The sequence below is a fragment of the Chamaea fasciata genome, unplaced genomic scaffold (genome assembly GCF_029207755.1).
Source record: "Chamaea fasciata isolate MVZ Bird 193981 ecotype frontalis unplaced genomic scaffold, bChaFas1.0.hap1 SCAF_1, whole genome shotgun sequence".
In the NCBI taxonomy this organism is placed as follows: domain Eukaryota; kingdom Metazoa; phylum Chordata; class Aves; order Passeriformes; family Sylviidae; genus Chamaea; species Chamaea fasciata.
The window spans coordinates 139,850,783-139,878,080 of NW_027094086.1; the positions used below are offsets into that span (position 1 = coordinate 139,850,783).

The window sequence follows — 27,298 nt, forward strand, 5'->3', positions numbered from 1 at the left end:
AAACAAAAAGCTCTGACCTCTAAGCAGACTTAAAAGATTAGTACATTATTAAGAAAAGCAAGGAGGTACACAGAAGTATTGAGATGCTCCTAGATATACAGTAGAATATAAAACCAAAACCTTTGTTTTATAAACTTTGAAATATTTACAGGGAGGTTTATAAATTACAATATCCATTCAGTCTTTCATATTTCATAAACTCAAGTTTTAAAATTTTGCTAAGTTTTTTTTTTTTACAAAACCTAGGTCAGTTAGCAATTAAATTAATATTAGATAATCAAAATAACACAGTTATGTACTGTCTAAGTAACATTTCCACAAAGCACAAAACTGCAACAAGAAATGTTTGTGCAGACTTCCTCCTTGAAACAGGGACAATTGCCAGTTTGAAAATAGTAAAATCCAAATGTGACAAAAAAGAATTAATATTAGCAGTAGCCAAAAACATAACTAAAGGAAAAGATACAACTACAGGTCTCTCTTTTTTCCTTTCACTAAACTATGTTCTTACCAGTCTGTTGATTCATTAATTGCAGCTTTAGCCCATCCACCAGCATCAACAGTGCCAAACCCAACATCATCATGGGAACTGGATGATGACTGGTCAGAGAGATGAGGAGGAAGGACCGACAACCTGTCATCTTCAATAATGACAGTGTCATCCTGGGGCATGTTCACTGTTGGAGACAGCTGATATTTACCTGGAAAAAAGGGAGAAAAAATCCAAAACTAAATAACAGCAGCATGCAGTGAGCGCCTTGAAAAATATTTCATCACAGATGATAAAAGGTTATGTCAAACTGCAGTGCTACTGACAAGAGTGACACAATGCAGATAATAAAATTAACTATGTCTCACTTCGTACCCATCTTCCTGTGCAGAGGTCTGAGAAGTGATGCACACCAGTTGTTTCTGTGGCCTACTGCAAGACCACAGGGTCACAGAAGGGTTGAGGTTTGGAAGAGACCTCTCTCCTGGTCCAACCCTTTCCACTCAAGCAGAGACACCTACAGCCATGTGCCCAGGACCCCAAACAAATTGCTTCTAAGCATTGCTTCTGCACCACTTCCCTGAGCACTCTGTGCCAGAGTGTGGTCACCCTCACACTGAAAAAGTGTTTCCTAATGTTCAGAGGGAACCTCCCATGTTTCTCTCTGTGCCCATAGTCTCATGTCCTGGCTGTGGAACTCCTCAAAAGCACTTCTCCCAGAAGACTATTTCCTCTTGTATCACCTTGTTTGGTATAAACAAAGAATGTGTTCCACAAGAACTAACAGAGACCATTACATTTCCTGATCAGTCTGGCCCTCATGAAATGAGAAATTGTTCAAGTGATGCTGGGAAGTGGACACATGCAAAATTTGGAGAAAAAAATTATCAAATTCTATTATCAGCAAATTCAAATAATTTTTAACACTTTTGTTAAAACACTTAAACAAGAACCATCACATACATGATAGGGTCTATAACAAGACTCAACACTAATCTGTTCAGTATCAGACTTCAGGCAAATTTGTGAGAGGACAAGTTTAAAGATCTTATGAAAACAATTAGCAAAATTGTCACATCTCATGAGAAGAAACACACTAGCTGAATCAACCATTAATCTAACAACAAACTGAAAATTATTCTAAAACTAAAATGCACCAGAGTAATGTATCACAAAACTTCTATTTCCATAACTTAAACTGCTTCTATGGACACATCAATTATTTCCACACTTTTCCTGCACTATAGATATGGAAAAAATGTGAATAATTAGGGGAAAATAAAGTTTTCCTCTTTTCTGTAAAGGTTTCAGTTACCATCACTACCTTTGTACACAATTATTAATAAGCAAACAAAAACCCAAAATCCTATGTGTAAAGAGGTAGCTAAAATCCTCACTGCACTAGATAATACATACAGTAATCTTTCCAAAGAGGGGAAAACTGGCTTCAAAAGGAATCATTAAAGAAGACTGAAAAAGAGGCTGGAAGAAAAAGGTACTGCATGGTGAACACCTCATCACTGTCAAACTGAAATGAATGTATGCAGTTTGCATAACAGCTGATTGTGCCCAGCAAAAGCTCCTTTGATGGACAGGTTAATGTTTGGCCTGGTAATGTACTTCTTTCCAAACATAATGCCTACAAGACTGTTAACTCTGTAGTTAATAACGTCTCCAAAGAACTGATTGTGAAAAGGTATAACCTTATGGCATTCAGCAGATTGAACTTCCCATTTGAGAGGCTACAGTAACACTTTTAACTTTTCACTACCCTTCTTTACATCTGACAAGGGTGAAGACTGACATTTTAATAGTTGCTTTGGAATTTAGGAGAAAACCCATCTGACGTGTCTATGCTTTTCATTGCAGATGAAGCTAAAAAAAGGTGAAAGGCTTCACCTCCAGCAGATGGCTGGACAAACCTCAGCACTGGACTCAATACATCCTTTGTAGAGAACTCAGCTGAAGTGGACAGAAAATACCCCTGGAGAATTAATTGCACAAGTGTTGTGAGAAACCTTACAAGGAAACATCAAAGAAACTTCAAACCCACTAATCTTCAGTGTATTTGACTGATCTACAAATCTAAGGCATTGCTCAACCTGTCTACAAACCTCTTCAAGAAAATAATTTTCCCACAGGCTAGAAAAGTGCTCTTTAGACTCTATGAAATTTAGACTCTGACTACACCTCAAGTCCAGTTTTGCACATATTAATTCAACTTCAGTGAGAAGTATTTCAGACGCTGTACTAAGCAAGGTAAAACATTCTCTTTCAAATGTTTCTCATCTCAGGACAATGATGCTCAAATTTCTTGGACAAGTTACCAATCTAAAGGAGCACAGCCTGAGGACCACACCAAACTATTGGGTAAGAAGGGGTCCCATCTGTCTGTGCAGAAAAAGAAGGCTCAGAGCTCTAGCACCCAATGGCTGGTCTCCAGGTCTATGAGGATTTTCAACCTGCAAGGAAAAATATGCCAAGCAGCATATTTCAAAAAATATTATACACCTTCAAACCTATTATGCATCTATAATACATCAGAAAATAGTTTGTACCTGAATTAAACCACCAACATAAAGCACTCCAAAAAAAATCCTGAGTAGACACAGTACATAGTATGAAAAACAGGTTTATTCATGAAGAACTAAACTGCTCCAAGTCCTTTTAAACCTTGAAATTGCCTGAAGTTTGGTTCATATGTTTGCTGGGATAACTTGGTTCCCGTACTGACACTGCAGTGTCATGGAACTCTTTCTGGCTTAATCCTTGTGCTTTTGCTATTGCTTTTTCTTTAAAGGATGGTCTACGAAATCTGTTAAACACTCTCACCGTATGTTCAAAACCCAGTATACCTTATGAATGACTCATGAGCTTGTTGATACTGTGGGATTCAAACCAATAGTACAACAAATGCCTAGAGAATGACTAACAACAAAAATTTCCCCACTGTATGCAGGCCTTGGATTTCATGAAAGTGTTCAGATCTGTCAACTATTGTAGAAGAGCACCACATTTTGATGAGATTCCTGGCCAAGGAACTACATTCTGATTGTAAAGGGTTATTTTCATTTCACTGAGACACACACTCTAAAACTCTAGTTAATTTTTTGTCAGTAGTGCTTCCTCCTGATTCTACCCTTAAGACAGCAATTATTTATGTAGAGAACAGAGTATTTCCTGTTGTGTAGGAACCACTAAATTTTACAAATTTCTAGGGGATCTTTCAGAATGAAAAGCAGATTCAGTGCAAGCGATTGTTATTCTGTACACCCCCAGATAAATAACTTCTATTTAGTCACCGCTAGCAACAAAACCCACAACGTTCATAAAAAAATCAGCAACTAAGGAAAAGGAGATGAAAGAGGACTTTGTACTAAGCTGTTTGTTGAATAAGAATAATTTATACAGACAGCAGCTACGTATTTGTGTATTGCAAAACTCAGGAACACAGTGCATGATATACAAGAATGGTATGTCAGAAGAAGACTTGCATTTTTAATTATAGAGCCAAGCAAACCACTATAACACAGTTGTTATTCTGAATAGCGTGCACCCTGGAATTATTAAAATAAATAAATATAAAGGTTTATTACAGCCATCTAATTCTTAAAAGACCCAATTTGTAAAAAAAAAAATATTCCATCTCCTCAAAACCAAAAGTATTCCCTGAATACAGAAAGTTGTATCTTTTCTCCATCAGAAATTTTCAGTGAAATATTATCAAATGAAAAAGCATAAGAAAATCTATAATAGCAATAACCCCCTAGAAAAGTAGATCAACATGAGAATCATCAGAAACATGAAAAGATTCACGTAGCCTTATTGCAGTAAGCAAACATTATTTTACATAATTTAAATCACATCTTAAAATTGGTATTTTATTCCCACTCTCACAGCAAGGCTCTGACAGCCAGCTCTTGCTTGTCAGTTATGAAAGAGCAAGGAAATTGTCTTAAATACCTTTCCTGAAATTACATTAATGGTATTTCAAAGAACAAAACACTCTTAAAATCTTTGTTCCAACTTTAAGCAATGAATAAAACAAGAAGGCATTTTCCAGACTTTGAGATTGTTACTTTTGAATAGTCTAACTTATGAAGGAAGAAAACTCAAACCCATCCAAGAGCAAAAGCAGCAGGAAGACCTACTCCTTCATCCGTGAAAACAAACTGTCATCTCCTCACTTAAAAAGTACTGAGTACTAAAAGTTTACACAGTTAAATCCATTGAGGGGTAAATCAAAAGGCATCAGATGATTCAGAGAGCTCATCAGAGGGCTTCTTGATATGGGGAGAGCACGCAAGGGAAGCAGCACTGCATAAGGCACTCCCTTGGGCTTGTTTTCATGGGCAGGACTGGTGTGGGAAGGTACAGACCTCCAGTGTTCCTCAGCCAGCTTTTTCTTAGGACTAATCCTCACTTTTAGGCCAATTTTCAAAAGAAGAAGAGTCATGTAACACCACACAAACATTCTCGGGAAAATAAAAAACGTTCTGCTTTTTTTCTCATTACCAATGCCAAAAAAGACAGGAATTCCACTGCATAAAAAGTGACTGAGTCTTAAAAATGTTAGCTATTCTGCAACAAGCAACTGTACATATCTCTCCCAAAAGGCAATACCTCTCTCTTGTATGGCACTGCAAGAAAACCTGCATGTGAAAGATTATGAACACTGCACTTTTAATTTAGTGGTACAGATTAATTCAGAAAAAATAGTCTAATAGAAAACTGACAATTCCCCAAAAACTGTGCTTAAACATCACAAGTCTGTGAAGCTGCTGTGATTGCAGAAGGGAACAGTCCAATCCAATGGAAAGAGCAGTTTTTAGTTACATGCCACTGGATCACATTTACTATGAGGTTCAGGGACAATTTGATTTTCCACTAATGTGTTTCCACTAAAGATTCAATGGATTAAAGTCACAACCAACCAATTTTCCACACAGTTTCTGGTCCCTGAAAACAATTCAGAAAAGCAATGATTCACAGGAAATCAAAATATTAACTCCAGGTTATAAGAAACTTAGAAAATGAAGGATGGGGTTTTTTTTCTCTGCCTATGTACACAATGCAAAGGTATCTAAAAGTATTAGATGTTGACAGCTTTGAAAATCTTTTTTTTTTTTTGTAGTTTAAACATCAATTACTGGCTACTGCTATTCAATGTGGCATGGCAAGTCTTGTGCTCCTCTGATGTCAAAGTAAACTGCATTGCTGACACACGTGCACCCAGACTCTCTCAGGGTTCCTTCTCCCATCAATGGACAACGTGTTTAAGTGATAATTTGATAACGCTTATATGAGCTCTGTGTGCAAATCCTCTGCGGCACTGATGGAAAAAGCAGAAGGCAGTGCTTTGTAAATGTTTTATCTAAAGCCTTGACACCACAAGAACTAGCTCTTTCTATGGGAGAGTAGTGCTAAAGACTTCAAATTATTTTATCACTCCTTAAATTTGTTGGCAAACAAATACAATTTTTTCTAATTTTTTCTCTTTAAGAGCATATGACTTTGGGTGACAAGGTTTCACACTGCCTTGATTTTCATGTGCACATTTTTTCTTCCAAGCTGCACAAAATGAAGTGCAAGAGAACACAATATGATATGTTTCTAATTACTATTGCCCAAATGCACAAAAAAGGACAAAAGACTTACTGGAAGAAATACCCTAAATAGCAAACTTGTGGATTTTCAGAGAATTTAACAACGGTCTTATTTTGCTGCCACAAAGAAAATGCAAACCCCAAAACACAAAAAATTATTTAAAATGGAAAACATGGGGAAAGAAACCAAACAAACAACCCAAATAAAAAAATATAGGGTGAGAAATATACACAAACTGTTGACTGGAAAAGTGTAAGTGGTAGACTAATTTTCTAAGGCTGAAAACTAATCTAAAGCAGTTGAAAACTAAGTTAAGCCTTGCTTCATGTCAAGTTTATAGCAGCATAGTCTAATATATTCTGTGTATCTAATACACTAAAAAAAATCCTAGATTTAATAGCCTTGTCTTTTTTAAAAAACTTGCAACTCAAGCGAGCAATCGTCACGTCTTCTGTCAGGTGTTATTTTCATCAAGCTGCTTTTTGTGTTTAAACTTGAAAATCCTTTCAAACTAATCCCATACTAGTCAGTAAATCCAACCACTCCTGTGGCAAGGAAGGTCTTTATTACCTAGCTCTGTACATCAAAAGTTGAACTCCTGCAAAGCAAGCGCTAATAACCTCATTATCCACTGGGACCATGCAGATGGTAGGGCACAGAATCTACACAAGGGAGGCTTAAAATTAGTTATGAGGTTTTAAAATTAGTGTCCTACAAAGCAAAAATTCAAATAAATTAATAAGTCCCCTAATAAGCATTAATAGATGCAACTTTGCCTTACTTATTTTTTGTACGGTAGTAGGACTGAAACAGAAAGAATGTTGAAAAAAAATTATGAATTCCCACGAGTCACTGACTTTGATGCAACATGGAGCCTACACTGACCAATAATTTACTGTCCCAAACCAGACATTGAAAGACCATGTTAAATGTTACTATTATTCATTCTATGACCTGTCAAAGGATACGAAATTCACTTTAGAATCCCACTTTACCTTCTTCCTCACATTAACTGTCCAGAAGGCCTGCGCAGAAGAATTTTAAGGCACGTTTTAAGTTGGTCAGTGTGACCTCCATGTTCCCAATTCCCACATAACACATTAATCACCCTCCAATGAATCACAGAGAGAAATATAAACACGCCCTGCTTAGCAGAGCAGCTTTGCCTCACCCACTATCCTGCCCAAGGCCAAGTTCTTTGTGGGCGACTCACTGAGACCCTCGATCCCGCCGTAGAGGGAGTGGGAAATCCTCCGCTCCCGGTCATCCAGCAGAGTCTCTATGGGCAGCTCTGGCCCGGAGGGGCTCCCAGGTGATTCCAACTGCAAAGAGAGGGGAGAATTAGTGCCTGGGGTCGCCTTAACCGCATGGGGGAATGGTAACAAATTGCCTAAGGCCTAGACCTGTCTGAGCACCAAATGAGCTAGAACTTCTCATCCTGGACAGAGATAATTTGTAATGACAGCTCTGCCTAATGACCAACTTTCTAACCCCTTTACACTGCACCCCCCATGGTGCCCTGTCAAATTTCAAATCCTTCAGCAGAAAATTGGTGAAAAAAACCCATTCCATTTTGGTGTCTCTTTGTTGGATAATTTCTTAAAGAGACAGTTGGGCTGTTTTCAATACCAACAGCAGACAGCTGGGCCATCCTTTGCACACTAACAGCTGAAAATAACAAGGCCCTTGTCAGGAGCATGGAACAGGAATTCTCATTTGGAACTGGGCTGCTGCTGCCACAGTGGTGCAACTTGCTATGAAATGAAATCATCACACTCCAAAGTTTTGTAGTTAGGAACAAAAGGAAAAAAAAAACACAGAAGTTGTCAATCTTCACTGTAATTTTTTTTTTAACTTGAGGTTTTTGCTCTGTCTTTCCTGACCGCAGAGTGAAGAGGTCTTACATGCTTCATTCAGGCTGGAAGCTCCTCTAATCTCTTGCTGCAGCATCCAGAGAGAGACACAAAAAACGGAACTGGTAAGACCTGGGGTGCCCTCTACCCCAGCCCTCAAACCCCAGGAGCTGCCAGGTCCTTTCCCACCACAACTGCAGCCAGACTCTCCAGGGCATCACAAGACAGATGAAGTATATGGTGGAAGTGATGGACACAGGCTGCTTGGCACAGGAGAGCAGAAACACTGCACATACAGCCTCCTGCCCACAGGAGCTGCTCTCCTTCAGAAGACTGCCCTGAATGTCTTCCCAGCCTTTGCTTCAGAAGCTGGTCATCTCTTGTTTTTCTACTGTTCCCTCTCAGATTTTTCAAGAGGACAGGAAAAAGTCGAGTTCTCCTTGGTGAGCCCCAGAGAATCAGAGCTCGGGGGAACGCAGCACCCATGAGAGGCAAAGAAAATAATTTGGTATCATCTACCTGGATTTAGTAACCCCATCAGCCACAGCTCTGCTGTCAGCACAGCTCCCTGGAAATAATGAGTACCTGTGCACTCACAGGTCACTCCGGATGCCCAATGTAGCAGGGCCCAGTTGCTCCCTGCAGAGTTAAGAGACTCTCCACACCATGGCCCAATGCACACACCATCCAGCCTTCCTGCTGCCCCTAAAGCCCTTGGTTCACCTGGGCTCCAGCACCCTGCTGGCCCCTCAGTAATGCTACCAAGGCACTTTGCCAAGACCATTAAACCAATTCACCTGAAGACTGTGAGCTGAATTCAGCTCTATTAAAAAGAAAACAACTATTTTAAAAAAAAATGTTTTGCAGAAAAGTAGTATGAACTCAGATATCAAAGCATTAGCTCCTCTCACCAACACACCTCTTGGTATTGAAGCGTATAGTTAAATCTTAAAAAGTGTCCTTACACAAATCCCACAGTATTTATTTCATACATATCGAAATACAGTGGGTACCAGATACTGAAAGATACTGAGCATGCTGTAAACTATTTGAAGCCGCTGGAAATGCTTATTACAAGTACTGACTGATCTCCAAATAAGCACGAGAGGAGGAGTTCATAGTTTCAGGAATTACAATAACAAGCAAAATGTTTGTTGGTTGTTTTTCCTTTTTGGAACAGCTGCCGATTATTAATCCCTCCACCTGAACTCCCCAGACAACTAAGAAATGTATGCTATGAAGGAGTTTAAAAAATCTGCTTCAAGGGCTCCAAAGCCCCATTCTCCTCAGCAGAGGCTTTGAAGTGAGCCCGCTGGATGGACGCCTTCTGACAGGCGGGCGCTGGCGCGGCGCCCAGGGGCGGAGGTTGCGAAACGCCGCACAACGGTCAAGGAGACCGCGATCAGGAGGTCACAGACTCTGTAAAAATTATTATTTCTGTTCAAAGCCATCATCTGTTTAATATAAATGAGATATTTAATGAAGTTCCAAATTGTAGACTTATCTCTCCCAGTTTGATAAGCACCAGGGAGATTTACTGCATCGGAGGGTCAACACAATTACAATTGGAGGCACGTCAAGCTGCAGGAGAATAATAAACTTGCAGTGCAAGTGAATTAGCCTCAATAAGGTTTAAATTGTGAAATGAGGATTTGTTTTATTAGTTTTTTTAAATTGCAGATTACAACTGACAGCTTTACTGAAAAGTAAATTAAACAATATTTGTAGACTCTATTATAAAGGAATCTAAGGCACATTTGAAAAGAAATGTTAACTTCTGAAACACTTTACCAAAAAAAGAGCATAGCAACATTAGACTGCTTGAGAGCTTAAACTTGCATGATAAAGGTACTGAATTATGAACTACCCTTTATTTCACTGCCTTTAAATAAGGTGTGAAAATATCAAAGTGCTTTGGGATTTATTCTCCCAGTGCTGTGTTGATGACTTTATGTAACAAGTGTCCAGCTTCTAGTGAGCCATATCACACAGTCCTTCATGTGACAGGCCATCAACTTTCAGACTCATTTGCAGAAAGATCTCAAGAGATTTTCAGAAAGACACTGACAAGAAGATGGTTCAGAAGCAGAGAAATAGATAGAAATTCTCTCCTGGTAAAACAGTAATGTACAGGGTAAGTAAAATGCATTTATATGGCCATGTTTTGTAAAGTGAATCACATATTTTATAATTTCCATGAGTAAAACTTTTTCCATTTCTAATTAGCATCTCAAAAGTTGGGTTTAAACAAAGGCAGTGACAGCGAGCCACACAAATATTTTACAGAAGATACAATGCCTTCTATAAAACACCAACAATTAGACAACTGGCTGTTACAAAAACACCCCAAAACACCTTTTCCTTACATTGTTAATAGAGAGTTTGTGCAAGAAAAAAATCATTGAATTTGGAAACTGTGTTGTGGGCAAGACAAACAGCCCAACAATCCAAAGCAAGACTGCAGTTCAAATAGACTTGTTCTTCATGATGCATTTCTAATAAAGAGCTTGAGCTACACATTCTAGTTCCTTCTCCTAGCCACTCTCAGTGCTATCTGGTAAAATTTGATTTGATTAACTGATAAAGAGTGGGTAATATAAACAAAGTTGTACAAATTCCTAGCTTCATTAAAGGCCTTGCAAGGAAAGAAATCCAGTGTGGCAACTGGTCCCCTATCAACAGCTACTGGAGCACCCCCTTGGTGTGCCAGCTCAGAGTCACAGATCAACTGAGGGTGGATGGAACCACTGGAGATTATCTAATCCAACCTCTTGCCCACAGCAAGGTCTGCAAGGGCAGGTTGCACAGTGCCCTGCCCAGTTGGGTTTTGAATATCTCCAAGACCAGAGACTCCTCAACCTCTCAGGGCAAGTTGACCTCTAAGAAGGACTATTTTTTTCTTATATGTAAAGAAATTTCTTGTATTTTGGTTTATGCCTGTTCCTTCTTGTCCAGGCACTGGGCAGCTCAAGAAAAGAATCTTGATCAGTATTCTTTATTAATTCTTTATTACTCTTATCAGGTATTTATAGACACTGACTGGTAAGATCCCCTGATCTTTCTTTTCTCTAGACTGAAAAGAGAGAGTTCCCCCTCTGGATCCTACTACCAATTTATACTAAACGATCATATTTGTAAAAATGCAATAAAACCTCCCATGTTACAGATTGCCTATAGCTCCTTTTCTCTCCATTGTCTTAAATTAAAAAGAAAAGCAAGATTAAATGGTTTTTTAAATAAGAAAAGGTCTCTACCCTGACCCTTTGTCATTCAGATAAAAAACAGCTGTTTTTTAAAGCACTGTCTATACTAGCTAGCCCAGCTGTTGCTTATCTAGATGATAAAAGGACAAATAATGCAGTCCCTTTTACTTAAACACCACCATCCATCCTCTCTGAAGTTATATACGTAAATATGAAAAAAGTTTATGCACAAGAAGAGTGCCAAAATATTCAATGCATAAACAAACTTTCTTTTTTAAATGAAACAAGAATCAGACTCCCTTTTTCCTTCAGAAAATAAATTATCCAAATATAGGCATGCAAGCATTATGGGTGTTAAAGAAGTCAGTATACAAATTTGTTATATATGACACTGCATCCAGAATGCTGAAGCTCTTTCTGTCACGCAGAATTATTCTCCAGGCTTTCCTTTTTCCCTTCTTATCTGTGTAGTGTGGTTAAGATGTCCAAAATACTACAGCTTCCTTTTCCAACATAGATACTTTTCAAATACTACTAGTCTACATCAAGGCATCAATATCAAAAGCATTAAAGAAACTAAGTTTTCATAGGACTGGAATAAATTTTCATTTTCTGGGCTAAAAACTGGCTGAAGAATTGGACACAGAGATTGATCTTCAGGATGGAGAAGAGTTGTAGATTCCCCTAGGAATCAGAGCTGGGAACAGCTTAAGTTGATAAACAGCTTTATCAATGAGTTGGAGATAGGAATGAACAGGGAAATCACTGTCTTTGGAGAAGATGCTAAAGACTTTTTGACAGTTAAATTCCAAAAGGTCATCACAAGACTAATCTAGTGAGAAAGAAAAAAACAAACCTGTCACATAAATTTCCACGTAAGTAACTAGGTAATGCATGCAGGGGAAAATGATGCTGAATATTTTATACTTGCACACATACTAGAAAAGATGCCTGCTTGTATCTTTTATAATGAAACCACTCATTTGCAAAGTCTCTCACTGATCTATCAGTCAATTTATTTCATGAATGATGAGGTCCTTATACGGTCCGGAATCAGGATTCTGCTTCACAGTTCGCTCATTTTCAAACGGAGAAAACAATGAACAGACATGCATGATGAAATTTGGGGACCTGCAAGTCATTTGCAAACCTTCATTTCAGGCAGGTTTGGCAAAATATTCACTCTGTCAAAAAAAAAAAAAAAAAAAAAAGGGGAGGTCTAGACAAGAAAAACCCCTGAAATTTCTCATTTTGAGGAAAATGGTGATGCTCTCTCACTTAATGGCAGAAAAGTGCTGCCTGCCTGTGACATGAGCAGAGTGCAGACAAGCAATCTGTGTCTCTAAGCTGTCCAGGTTGCAGGACTGAAAAGCACAGAATTCCAAAAGTAGCAATTACCTTTATTTTCTTGCATCAGCACATGGAGCTGCCAGCTGCAGGAATGTGCCTGGCAGTCGTGCCTGAGTGCTGAGCACATTCTGGTGATGCAGCCGCCAGCTGTTTGCCCATACAGGCTAATCATAACAGCATCACTAATTAACAGAACATGGCACAAGGAGCTCCTCCATTTCTCCTTAAATCTGAGCAATTTAAAAAATTTCAACCCTGAGTTAAAGATGTAAAATGCTGATGGCTGCCTGTTCTGAAATATGACATATTAAAAACTGGCCATGTATGAATATCAAGTCAATATTATTGTTATTCTCTCCATTTTTCCCACTGTTTTCACAGCCTTGGAAATGTGTCTTAAAGAGTTTCTCCATGCTTATGTAGGAAAGTTGATGAGTTAACATGCAAGGCTGGAAGCTGAAAACATAGAACAGAACATCTAGCTTTTTTGCAACGGAGGGCAAGGGGACCTCAGATATAGACAAATCCCAAATTAAACGTTTTTGCTACACTAATCTAGCAACATCCATCAAATATTCAGTGTGCAATTTTGTCTGGAGTGGCTGAGATATTAAACACAGTTTTGCAAGGTTTGTAGTAGTGCAGCTTGCAGAATTCTGCTGTACTCTGTACAGACATACTACAAACAGGAGAAAAATTCAGATGCACAGCTTTGGCTTGGAGTTCATTCGTAACTAACACTCCATGCTTATATCAATATTTACTACAAGACAATTCACTTGAAAACCTGGATGGATTACACACTATCTCCTGGTGAGCCAATGAAAATTCTTAATACAGGCAATTCTTCAGCAAAACCACAGCAGTACAAAATCTCTTTTTACCTTCTGGGAAGTTTGTGGTCTCTTTTGACTCTACAGTTATGGAAGGGCTGATGATATAAACGATCTCCTCCCTGCCTCTCTGAAGTCAAGATAATACTCTTATGGTGTTTATGTACATTTATATTGTTACTACAATTGCTCTGAAGGCTTAGTTTACAACATGAGAACTTGTGAAGCTGTTTGAGAATAATGATGGCATGGGAAAGGAGTATCTGAGGTCACTTCACAAAGTTTTGAAACAGTTTCATGTTCAAGAAGCCAAAGAAAGCTCACTGACAAAGACAGTGCCTCTGCAGCAGATCAGAAGCAACTGTTTCTGCACCTCTCAACCCAGGACAGCAGAGGCCGAGCTGTCACTCACTTCTAGAAAGCAAACAAAATACAAAAGGTACACAAAAATCCTAGCCTAAATTGAAACATGCAGAAACAACCATCTGCAGAACCGTGCTGCAAAATTAATTCTCTCTCCTATGCAATTCCTAGGGCTGATTATGAAAATTGACATTAAAACCAAAAGAACAGTTTCATACTACTAACTGCCTTAAAAATCCAATTCAAACTCAGTTTTACTGAAGAAAGAAGCAGACTGTATAGTCTAGCACAAAAGAAGTCAGCTTGACTTTGCAAATGCAAAACAATTACTGGACTTGAAGCCAGGGGAAAAAAAGGCTTGGGGTTTTTTGTTCTATTTGCTGTTATTTTGTTGTGGGATTTTTTTTTTTTTTTTATCATCCAGACAGCAACTGCTTTTATCATCCAGATGTTTAGCACAATTATTTTTGCATGGGTATTATCACCACTCGTATGGATTTCCCTTTCGAGACACTTGTGGGTGCTCCATGGCATGGCAGGCAATCAGCCCAGACCTGACCTCTCAGGACTGACCATACACTGGAACAGAGCAGAGTGAACACTGCTCATGGTGACACACAAAAGGGAATATAACCAAGCCAGTTCCATTTAACTGTAGTTCAGACTAACAAGAAACAAAGCTATGTTTTTGTCTACAAAGTGGGCACATCCAATGTGGAATCAACAAAGGAAAGAAATCAGTTGAACAGGACATTTTTATCTGCTGGCTTTTATGGTGACTCCTCCGAAGAGCAAAAAGAGGAAGAAGAGCATAGAAAACACCAGGATAATACTTCCTCAAAAGTTGAACCATTCTTTTTATATTTGATTAAACCAGTAAAGTCTCATTTCTGAGGAGCTGGGGGAGTTTAGCCTGGAGTAAAGAGAAGGCTGAGGAGAGACCTTTTTGCTCTCTACAGCTGCCTAAAAGGAGGATTTAGACAGGTAGGGATTGGTCTCTTCTCCCAGGTAACAAGTGATAGGACAAGAGGAAACAGTGTCCAGCTGTGCCAGGGAAGATTTAGACTGGATATAAGGTAAAATATTGCATGAAAAGTATAGTCAAGCTTTGGAAGAGGGTGCCCAGGGAAGTGGCTGAGTCACCATCCCTGCAGGTCTTTAAAACCTGTGAAGATGTAGCACTTGGCAAAATGGTTTAGGGGTAGACTTGGCAGTGCTGGGTTAATGGTTGAAGTCAATCATCTTCAATCTAAACAATTCTGTGCTTCTATGGTGATAAAAGGTGGAAGTTATTAAGATAAGGGTCTGCCCTTTTTATGCTTTTGCTTCTAATCTGCAAGCTCCTAAATTTGCTGCCAGTCAAATGTCATTTCTGTTCGTGTTCTAACAGTAAAAATCTTTCCTGGTGGATGTTACTGGAATGTTCCAAGGGGACAATTTGTATACCAGCATGTCTAAGCAATCTGTGATGCTGAACAAAGCTTAAAATGGCCAAGGCTGCAAGACATGGCCAGCCACTGAGGTGATGCTGTCTCCAGCCAGTCCTCAGGACACAGAGCCACTACTGAGGGACTGAGCTGACTGAATACCATACTCATTTATGGTATTCCTGCAACATTCAGAAATAACATTATCACAGCTTATCAGCATTACATCAGCTCAATAATATCTGAAGTTTAAATCAGTCACATTCTTGAAGGAGGATATAGGGTTTAATTGCAAAACACCAAGAAAAAAACTCCCTTTGCTTATCATTTCATTGAAGTCTGGGCATTTCAAGACTTCCAGTAAAGTGGCTTCCTGCATACTGCCAGCTCAGCAGGTAAACAGCTTTATGTCCCTGAAAGTCGTCCTTTCATCATATTAAAATATGCAAAGAGTATTGACATCATTTTTCCTTTGGATGAGCGTGATAAAAGCAATAATTCCTAGGAAAAATTACTTATAAAGGTTACTTTGTAAAGATGATTACTACAGAAATAGTGGCATATCAATGCTTCCCTAATCATTATCTGGCTTATCTTGCCAGCTTCTTAAGGAGTTGGAGAAATGCACAAAAAACTGTAAAGGAGGCCCAGAAAAACAGGGCCTATCCTGCCCTTGTGCAGGTACATTTCAGTGTAGCTAAATCTGTTTCCACGATCAGTTCTTTCATCTTGAAGCACATATATTGCAGTCAGCTGTGCTGCTTTTAGCACATGATTTCTGCAAAATAAGTTGTACTAAATGTCAAGCAGATATAGGGGACCAAGCTGTTCTTGAATGAGTAAAAACTGTGTTGGATTCAAAGAGAAATGTCTCTGTTCCATCACTGCTGGATTACCCTCTTCATGTTTACAGCCACTGTCTGGATTAATTCAATGGAGAAGACTTTCACTAGGAGAAAAGGGATCATCTTCTACATCCTTATAGAAAAAAAAAAACCTAAACACAAAAATAGTCTAAAGTACTTCACCCTTTTTATGTAGTAACATGTAGTAGCATCTGAAATTGGGCAAAAATAAGGAACAGTCTCCAAAGGACAACCCGAATCAGGGCTAGATAAGGACATCACCACATACAGAAAGGTCAGAATTCCTTCAGCACTAAGAAAGAAATGCTGTGCATTCGAGCTGGCTTTCTAGCAGCGTGCATATATAAATATGTATGTGAACTAAAGCCTTGTATAAGCAGTTAATCAAGAGGAACTTAACTCTTTTAAAAAGCTAAGTGTCTTTTTGAGACACAATTTTATAATACACTGTGGACTGATTTTTTCTGAAGATTAGATTTATGCATTAAAAAGTAAACCATTCTTTTTTCCCCTAGGCAGGAGCAGAGATACTAAACCAATTTGTGCACATCATTTTTGAAGCATGATGATCAAGAAATAACATTCCTGATAAGACTTTACTATATTAGCGAGAATGAAAGAATTGACTTTTAGATTTCTAAAGAAGACAGGCTTTTCTGACACTCCATTCAGCTGTACCCTGTTTAACTCAGTCCTTCTCCAATTTGTTCTGAAGTCTAATTCAGTCCTCCATAGCATCTACTGTCCTTCTCAGTATATGTCCAGATATTCCTAGTACATAGCATTACTTCCATTAAATAGAACATAAACTATTTGAAATCATGAATGTATTTCAAACCATGAACACATTAACATTGGACCAGAGAAGGCAAAAGTTGCAAATCATCAGAAGAATCAGCACTTCACTCTGAATTCAGTAGTTCAACTTCCCCCACAATCAAGGCCAAGACACAACATAGTTAAAATCCAAAATGACTGAATTTTTTGTATAAAGTTTGGCAGAATCTACACATGGAATTTTTTGTTTAGGTAAAATATAATAATGAAATATAAGAGCCCTACTCTTAATTTAAAAAACTGGAAGTGACAAAGAAACAAGTCAGTTAACACAAATTCTATAAATGAAAGATCTAACAGACCTCTATAAAAAACTCCGCTGAACAAAAATCACATAAACACTGAGATCCAATTACAAAATCAATACAGTTTTATTCAGTGTTTCCTGTTTTGCATTGACAAAAATACTCAAAAGAAAAACTTTATCGATCAGTAATAATGTTAGCATGTCTAACACTGAAATTCAGATCATTTTGTAATTCTCTCTTTCTTTAGCTTCTCAGATATCATTTTTCAAGTCTCAGAGGAAACATGACATCTCCTGTAAACACAAATACCTCAGAAGTGAAAATTGCCAATCCCAATATCAAAAGCGTATTACCTCATTGCATTTGCTTATTCTCCTGGCCACAATAAGCTGAATCATTCCTCGTTTGTTTCCTTCAGTGGACATGGACCTCCTTAAGGTTTCCATAGCATCTTGATTTGTTTTGCCCAATAATGATTCTCCATTAACTGCTATTAGTTGATCGTTCACTCGAAGCCTGCCATCCTGGAAAAGTAAAAATTATAGATAGTTACATAAAACACACACAAAGGAAGTTTTGTCAACTGGAGAGAATTAAAAAAAAAAAATTAAAAAAAAAAATTCAACCAGCTATACTTAGTCCTAAGGGTTTATGGCCAAATGAATGCTACAATAACAGCTTCCATTGCAGCCACTACAGGAAATGTCTATTCCAATTACAGATTTGCACTGAAAGCTGTTACCATAACCTGTTTGCTCAAACAGCATACTAATGGAACTGTACCAGAGACGGTTTGTTCCTTCCCGAATCTGTTGGAGCTGTTTAAATCCTGGGATGTGCAAACATGTGAGTAGAAATCTAAATGTTATATCTGATGGTATAACTGGAGAACACTAGAGATCTCACTCTTCTTCAATCTATGGTTATTTCCAAAATAACTTATTATGGAAAACTGAGGAAGACCAAAGCACACAGATATTCCCTCTTACCTTGGATGCTGCTCCACCATTAATAATGGACTTGACGAAGATTCCTAAATCGGCATGGTTTTCTTTTGACCGGTTACCTTTGACACTCACGCCAAGCCCGGCTGATCCAGAGTCATTCAGGGGAACTTCAAAAGTCAGGAATTCCCTGGTACCATCAGGTGTGAGGACAAGCTCCTCTTCTTCTGCTTTCTGTTGGGGAGATTAGCGTGGGATTATAGAATAGCATTTCTCTGGGAATTCTCTTCCCCCTACAGCTATTAGCATTCAAACTCTCTGCTTTTTACTACAATGCCACAATATTTTCCACAGTAATTATGTGAAGAAATGTGCAGAAGTAGTGTATTTTCAATCACCTCCAGCTGACGCCTAGGTTCAGAAATATCTTAAATTTGTGTCTAAGTGCTTCTCTCTCTAGTAAAGTAATTGAATCACATGTCATTACTGAATCTGCCATCAATACTAACTCACACGTAAGCTGCTATTTCATTAACCAAAAGAGAGCTTTATCAGAAATATTTTCCTATTCCAAACATACAGAATTTGTAAAATACCATCATCATCTATGGAGCTTTGCAGTCTTAGGGAGAAACTAAGTGCAAGAAAAATAAATTCAAAAATTAATTATTCACCTCATTTTATTTAAAACTATCTGTGTAAGGAAAAAAACCAGAAAACTACACAGCTGCGATCTGCAACAGCACATATCTCTGCTATTGCCAGGCTTGTCATCAAATACAACTCTGAGTGCCAATTTTCCTGTCTTTCTCTGACCATCACCTCTGTCCTCTCACCCCCCTCTCTGGATCTTTGTTGTCCTCAACACCCAGTTTTAGCCTGACTGGAAAAATCCCAGCTTTTAATCACCCTGAACTACAGTTGCAGGCCTGCCACAACCACCAGCAGGGAGCTGCTCAGTGACACCTCTCCATGCATCCAAAAGCCACACAAGCACAGGTGACCAGCCTCACGCTTCACCTTCTGCCAAATTCAGGGTGGCAACATGCTGGGACCAGAGGCCTTGCAGTGTCCCCACAGAGCAGTGACACTCATGGGCAGCAGCATGGGCACAACACCCAGGAACGAAAGTGGTCATGCCCTGAGAAACACTGCTCATGCACAAGAGACTTGTGCCAAAGGGAGGAATGGGAGGGACAGGCTGCTCACCAGCCCTACCCCTTACAGTAGATGCTGTTCACTTGTTTCTGATCCTCTTTCGAATCTAACAAAGTGGTCATAGCTACTTTTGGCTATACCTTTATCAGTTAAAGAAAAAAGTCATGCCCTTAAATTCTCTGCTAAAAGATGCTTGTGAGCCCAACTATGCTGAGCTCTTTTTCACCCACATGAAGGAGAAAGAGAACATACAGCAGAAGCTGCACACTAATGTCCAGCATCAGCAATTCTTCTCTGGAAGAATTAATCTGGCCATATTTTAATAGTCTTAGCAACATGTCACCTCTGTTTCTGACACTGACTTTATACCAACTTTTCCCACATCACTGATCTATTTGCAAAGCTCACTCATATGAGTGAGAAGACGTATGAGAAGTTAATGTGCGCCTGCTGAGCTGTCCCTGTTTCTCAAGACTTGAGGAAATGCAAACACAGCCTATGGCAAAGATAGATGTGAAAGCCATGTGGAGAACAGCAGACTGAGATGATCAATTTGGGCACAAGCATGTTAGTTGTGTCACCACTGACCTAGAAATGCAGTGCAAAAACGTCACATGGGAAGGCAGTCAGACTGCTGAGAGAGCCGCAACAGCTGAGGAAGAAAAACAGGAGCTCTGTCTTTTCCCACTTGGTTAAAAGCATGAACCTTCATGTGTTCACCAGCCCTTCCCTTTGGATTAGACTCCTTTTGTTTAGAACTAAGAACAATCGTTCATCAATTTAAAACAAAACAAAACAAAACAAAACAAAAAAAAAAAACAACAACAACAAAAAAAAAAAATTAACACTCCCTATCAGTGCACCATAGCTAGGCTGGCTTGCTTGTGAATCCCCGCTATTCAAACACATCTCTTGGCCACATGAAACAGCATGATCAATGTTAGCTGTGAGGAATGGAAAGGGGTATTGCGTCTATTGAAAAACACTCTATGTAAAAGATGTTTCCCAAATTATGGGAAAATTACCACCCTAATTTTCCTGTTTGGCTCAAAGAAGCACTCGCTCCAGCACACATTTGAATCCACATTTTGTCAAGTGGCTGCAGAATAAAACAATCTGAGACAGATGCATATTACCTTATAGTTTCTGTAACACTCTCATATTCCTTAATAAATAGTAGTAGGAATAAAGCTTGTGAGCCAAAAGAGAGGTAAAGCCAAGGTAAGATGTGTGGCTTATCCAAGAAAGCAGATATGCTTAATGAATTTTTATTTACTACTGTTAACATAAATTTAGAATCTATTGCCCTCTTCCTCCAGTAATTTTCTAATCTTAAAAAAATCCCCCAAAACTTCAGGCAAAGCCCTTCCAGGGCAGAGAACAAAACCATTTCCTTGCACAGCCTGCCAGGTGCATTTCTATATGACAAAGGGTCAATTGGACTGAGCATCTCACAAGCATCCCCAAAGACTTGGCTAATGGCCTCTATCCTACTTCTCTTCAGCGAGACCAAAGAGCTGCATTATCAGTTCAGCACTGGTTTTAATGTGAGGCTTATGCTTGCTTGTTTCCTGCAATCTTGAATAAGGAAATAACATCAGGCTACAGACACCTGAGTGTGCAGGTGAAACGTGAGGCCAAAACCTGGAACAAACTACTTTGTAGCAGCTGTACATGAGTGAGCAGATCATGCTCATGAAAAAATAAAAAAACAGCAGCCTCAGCACTGGATCAGAAATACTGAAGGCATGAGAAAATTGCTTAACTCACCCAAGGAAGAAAATTACCATTACTAGGCTATGGGTAAGTTTCTTTAGGGACTTTATAGGATATCTACAGTTTTTCCCACCCTAGCACACTTGCTTTACCACCATAACTGTCTGGAATTTTAGGTACATAAGAAGCCTTTTGCCCTCTAGAGTCTGTGTGACACCTGTCAATACTACATTATATTGAATGTAAAGTTAAAAAAAAAAAAAGTAGAACAAATGGAACAAATGTGGAAAAGGTAGTTTTCGATAAAAACTGAACTATTCACTTTCAAGGGCTATGGATATGAAAGCAACATATTTAACATTTGTGCCACACCACGGTATCAAAGAAGGTCTTACTGAGTATCATCTATTGAACATAACTTGATAACACAAACCTTGGAACAGGCCCATATAGTAACAAGGAACCTCTAAGCATGTCATTAAAAAGCCATTCACAGAGAAATGAGCAGAAATATTTTTAGCCTGCTACCATAATATTTTGAACCAAAGTTGTAAACACAAAAACAAAACAAAAAACCCCAGCAAAATCTCATAATGACTTAATCCTTTGTTTTCCAAAGCCCTCTAGAGTACAGAAACATAACATGTACAGCAACTCTTCCCAATCAATATATAAACAGCTATTATAAAAGAGTAAAATTTCCACTGAAATTGTGTTGATCGTTAAGTATTTAAATGTAACAAATCACAGAAATCCCCTAATATGTCCATGAGACAGCATAAAAAATCTAAAATGCAGCATTAACAATTTTCAGCTGAGAACACAGTCACTTCTTAATTGCAGTAGGTTCCATTTGATCTTGATACTCTCTAAATTAACAGCTTCACTATGTCAATCAAACACCTCAACACTATTTTCATGATTAGTTGATCTGTAGGAGAAATTTATTCCGTCATATATTTTGACAGGCCAGCAGTAAACATGCAAGCAAAATTATGTACTGTGAATGCTGAACAACAGAATTCAACTCCCTGAAGATTTTTCACACACCATGTCCAAAACAATTAACAGCAGAACAGTATTCTGTTCAGACAGAGGCTGCCGAGGAAAAGGTCATCTGAAATAACTTCAGTTGGATGAAGGAAGCTGCTCAAGTACGTAATTTGTAATAAAAATTCAATTGGTGATAAAATATGTAGGTGACTTTTTTGGCTTCAAAATCATACTTAGCATCAATTTATGTTAAACTACATTTGAGGTAAGTTTTTCACTTTTTAAATACAACATAAATATATTGTAAATTTAAAGAAAAACTTCCTGACTAGAGCAGACTTATGGCAGTGTTTTGATATATACAGAGATTTTAAAAAGCCATGAGATAAATGGGGGGGAATTGTTTTTCTCTTCTACATAACATTATCTTCTACATAAGTTCTGATCTGATCATAAAATCTAATTTAATTTTATAAACAACATTTAAAAAGACTTCGGCAGTTAGAGTGCCATTAGTTTTCTCATCATACTGGTAACAGCATCTCCTCTTTATCCTTTTATCACAGAACTACAAAATATGTTGCGTTGGAAGGGATCCTCAAAGATCATCAAGTCGAACTCCTGGCCCTGTACAGGACACCCCAAGTGTCACACCCTGTGCCTCACAACACTGTCCAAACGCTTCTGGAACTCTGTCCGGCTCGGTGCTGTGACCACTTCCCTGGGGAGCCTATTCCAGTGCTCAACCATTCTCTGGGTGAAGAATCTTTTCCTAATATTCAACCTAAACCTCCCCTGACACAACTTGAGGCCATTCCCTTGGGTCCTGTCACAGATTGCCACAGAGAAGAGATCAGTGCCTGCCCCTCCTCTTCCCCTCAGGAGGATGTTGGAAGATCACACTGAGGTCTCCCCTCAGTCTCCTCCAGGCTGAACAGACCAAGTGACCCCAGCCGCTCCTCACAAGGCTTCCCCTCAAGGCCCTTCACCATTCTCGTTGCTCTCCTTTGGACACTCTCTAATAGCTTCAGAGCTTTCTTATCCTGCAGTGCCCAACACTTCACACAATTTCCAAGTTGAGGCTGCACCAGAGGGGAGCAGAGCGGGACCGGCTGGGGGTTCTTGTTTTACACACTATTGCCTGGGACTTCTTCACTTTGCAGGACCTCATCAGGGTTCAGCTGGTGAGCAAGCAGCATGAGACGAGTGAAAACAGAAACTGAACAGCAAAGAATACCTTCCTCCCACCTAACGGGGGAAGCAATTTTCAGTCAAGTTAGGACAGGTTTCCTAAGCGACTCGCTGCTGCTACAAATCTGGCAGCATTCTCTCCAGTGAAGTTCATTTTCTTGCAAGCACAGACCTGCTGCCTTCTCAGCAGTTATTCAGTCACCGAAACTTGTCTGCACATTACTTTGTTACTATGTATACAAAAATGTGCTCCCGTTGGCTTTCACAGAGCAATCCATAAAGCTCTGCATCTCCACTCTTGAAGGGTAACCTGTACTTCCAAGTTATATAAATGAACGCATGTACATGAAAACTTTGTTACAGAGTTCTTGAATGCACATGTGTATACATGTACAATTACACACCCTTATATGTGTACATATATACACACACCAGAAAAAATAACTAGAGCAACCCAGAGGAAATACTGTCTACTGATCCAGTTGTGGCATGCACACTCCAACCCAGTTTTCTCCTGAACTACAAGGCCATTTATCTTTGGGGTTTTTTCCTAATCCAACAGTTGTGTTGCATTGTAGGTTTTGAGGACCTACAGTGTCTACTTACCTGGTTATAAAATAGTTATAAATGGGCTTAAGCCAACTAAATAACCAGAATTCTTACGCTTGCTTTCTTTTTCTATCTTTCCCTAGACTAAGAATTTTAATATCTATCATATGTTAGATAAACACAAATGAATCTTATTTTCTCATATACAGAGACTCATTATTCATATTAGCAAAGTTAATATGGCACATCTGGCAAAGATTGCATTCATTCAAATCAAACAGCAGCTGCTAAATATCAAAAACTAGATCTAAATTCTGAGATTTTATGGGAAATGTGCTCTGCTTTAATCTTAATCCTATCAAGGAAGAGTTTCTTGTGTATTAGATGTGGATTAACTTTGGTAAGTATTTACAGGCAAAAATGCTAGCTCATGAAAGTACTGCAAAACAGCCCCACCGCATTTCCTGTTATGTACATTTTAAGGATTTAATTTAATATCAAAAAAGATGTTCCACATTCAAAAATAACTTCAGTTTAAAGGTTTGGATGGATTATGATATGATATGATTTAGGAAAAAATTAAATGCTTTTCCAAAGCCCAAAAATTCTAGCATGTGATTTTCATTTAGAATGGATATCAAAGGTCGGCAAAAGCCCATGTTTAAATACATTCACGTGTTTGTTACTTCTCTCCAGAAGAAGTCCATTGCTTGTCTATACTTACATTACACTCCCTAATGCCAACACTCTGATATGGGCTGTCATAGAAACTGGTTTAATCAAACGAGATTCTATATTTCAAATATTGATCAGACTATTAAAATTACATTCGCTTGGTTCTTAATCTCAGAAGCTCCCACAGGGACTAGTCTGTTGCAGGTACCACAATGACTGTACTTGATTCAGGCCAACATACTCTGTTCAAAACTGCTGCTCATATTCAAACTTCGTGTTCCTACTGTATGTTCTGAAACAAAAACATGTGATTGTAATGCTAACCCCGTTTCTTTACTCTTTGCTTATCCTAGAGAAGTGAAAACCAAGGGATTACCTACACAGCAGGTGTCTGTTCTGGCAAAGAAGCCTATAAAGGTACAGCTCTCTGCACTCTCCCTTCTTCAAGAAAAACTTCAATGCCCAACACACTAATGACAGAGCTCCCTAAAACTCCTTATACTTTTCTCACTGGCCTATAGGATTTACAAGACCTGAAAGACTAAAGAGAGAGGTAGTGTCTGCAAAAGACAGACAGAAAAAACAAGTTGAAAGAGAAATAATGCCTTTGTAGAAATCCACGACAAGTAACACATTCCCCATGAAGTAATGCCAGTATGGAGCACCTCAGAGGGATCTGTGCCTCACTCCTACTTCTGCTGCCAGCTTTCAGGCAACCACAGCAAACCATTTCATCTCACTATTTTCCCTGCATTTAATATCAAGGGAGAATCAACACCAAGAGTCTAAAGGCAATGATGCAGTAAAACAAGGTTTGCACCAAATCAACAAGTCTGTACACACGGGTGTGGCTTCCGGATGAGTCTGCAATGGTGGCACTAACACAACCCTGTCACAGTGGAGGGACTGGGAATTCCCATGAACTGGGAATTTTTCAGCAAGCATCTTCAATTGCTAGTGTTCAGAAAGCAGCCACAGCTGCCCTATGGTGCTGCACAAAGCCAGTTTAAATGTGCTACACCACGTCCCAGGTAAATCACTGGCTGCTAACAGTCAAAACTGAGCCTGAGGGTCAGTTCTAAGCACTGCATTATGCAGAAGTTTATGTGGCTTATCACTGAATGTTGCAGGAAATTCAGATTGGTGAAAAAGCATTCATGATCACAGCCACTTCACTGCTGTATTAATTATTCACTAGGAATTAATGTCTTATCTCGAGTCATAAATGTCCCAGATCATGCTATTCAATACTAGAGTATCTCCTATGGTAAAAGGTTGAAACCACAACAGTACCTTGCAGAAATCACACAATCACTACCTATTTCTTTCATATGGGCAGTGATCTGTTTCTTTTGTCAAAACTTTATTAAAATTATTAGCTGAAACCACTCAAAATTGCACTAAAAATGCTTTTAAAACATTGTAATCACCCTTGTGCCTCACACCATTAGAAGATAAAAAAGGTATAAAAATACCTGCAGCACTCCTAAGCACCACAGAGGAAATAACAGCATCAGCTTAATCATCAGTCAGACATATCCTCTTTCAATAAAATCATTCTGTATCTATTGATAACAGCACTGCTGGTGATACAGTCTGACATTAGTCCATCTATGATCTTGGCTCAATGTTTAGACATTTGGATCACCAAGCTGAAGTTCTATATAGCTGCTAAATAGGAAGTGGTGGGAACTTACTACAGCTTCTAAAAAATATCTATGGATACATCCTGAGTGACTAGGAATCTTGAAATAATACAAACAGCTTTGGAGCAAAAGACAACACACATGCACTCAGAATACATCCTCCTAAAACTCAACACTGACTGTGCTTCTTTTCCACAAGAATTTTCTATCCAATAATCAATACAAATCATGTATTTCTAGGCATTTGCTAGTATTTGCCTCTCATACTCACAATATGAAAACTTATGAACAAAAAGTGTACAAAAGTAACTATTAGTTCTTACAAAATGTCTCTGACCAGTATCACCCCTTTCCTGCAGGCAATGAATTCTTGCATAAAAATGGTAGCTACCTAATTTACTCAGAATAATACGCAGAAGAACACGGCATGAACGGCAATTGGATCTGAAAAAACACAAGTGATCAAAACAAAATTTAGATAATAACTGAAATATCAAATATTTGAGTTCAGAAGCAAATAAAAAGCAATCCCATTTGCAATTTCTATTGGTGCTGCTAATCATTTATTGTTCCAACACACCAACCACTCTTGTTTTGTCACTGTTACGAATCCTACACTCACTGAAATTCATAACATTCTGCTCACTTACAGCAAGTTGACAGAAAAACAAATGAGAACAGAAAACTGAAGCTTTTCCATGCTGCTGAGTGCAACAGTCATGAAATGAAAACCTGAATTCTAATTCTGATTCTGAATCTCTTCTTATCAATAGACAACACTCCTTAAAAAATACCTACTCATATGATAATTATTATTTTTAAGCATTATGCTTGCATGAAAGTTAACTTGCTGGTTCTGAATTCAGAAAACAAACAGTGAATGACAATTGTAAAAGCAAAATATTACTGAAACACTATCAACCTTCAAAGAGTATGAGGAAAAATTAATTGGCAGATGTTTTGCATAGCATAATTAACTGTTCATTTCAATGCACTGTAACAGGATTAAGATAATTATGCTTAGAAACAGAAATATAATAATGATAAATTACTAGCTTTTTCATATTATGGTCAATCTCCTACATTCCAAATAATCACCCTGTTTAGCAATAGGTGCATCTGTTCCATGCTGTCATCAGCTATACAAATGGCACAAACTCGTGTCTGGGTTAAACAAGCTTTCAACCAAGATACAGGAGATTTCCTTGTCTCATGAGGAAACAGCAATGGCTCTGTTCATAAGCAAAGCAGGAGGTAAAAACACCAGTCCTGCTTTCACCAGGACACAGTTACTGGATAGAAGCTGAAGCTGCATCAGCAATTTGCATTTCTTATGCAAAACTGGAGAG

The 27,298-nt window shown here is 38.6% G+C and overlaps 1 protein-coding gene across 15 annotated transcripts in view; it reads right to left on the minus strand.

Moving 5' to 3' along the window:
* Positions 1 to 27,298, minus strand: part of PARD3 (par-3 family cell polarity regulator) — a 445,231-nt gene that overhangs the window by 157,129 nt on the left and 260,804 nt on the right. For all 15 annotated transcript variants that reach the window (XM_066200202.1, XM_066200148.1, XM_066200211.1 and 12 more), the window contains 4 exons: positions 18,067 to 18,255; positions 17,431 to 17,601; positions 7,269 to 7,419; positions 512 to 701 (listed from right to left, as the gene is read on the minus strand). In XM_066200202.1, the coding sequence (XP_066056299.1) occupies positions 512 to 701; positions 7,269 to 7,419; positions 17,431 to 17,601; positions 18,067 to 18,255 (701 nt within the window). The remainder of the gene's footprint in view (positions 1 to 511; positions 702 to 7,268; positions 7,420 to 17,430; positions 17,602 to 18,066; positions 18,256 to 27,298) is intronic.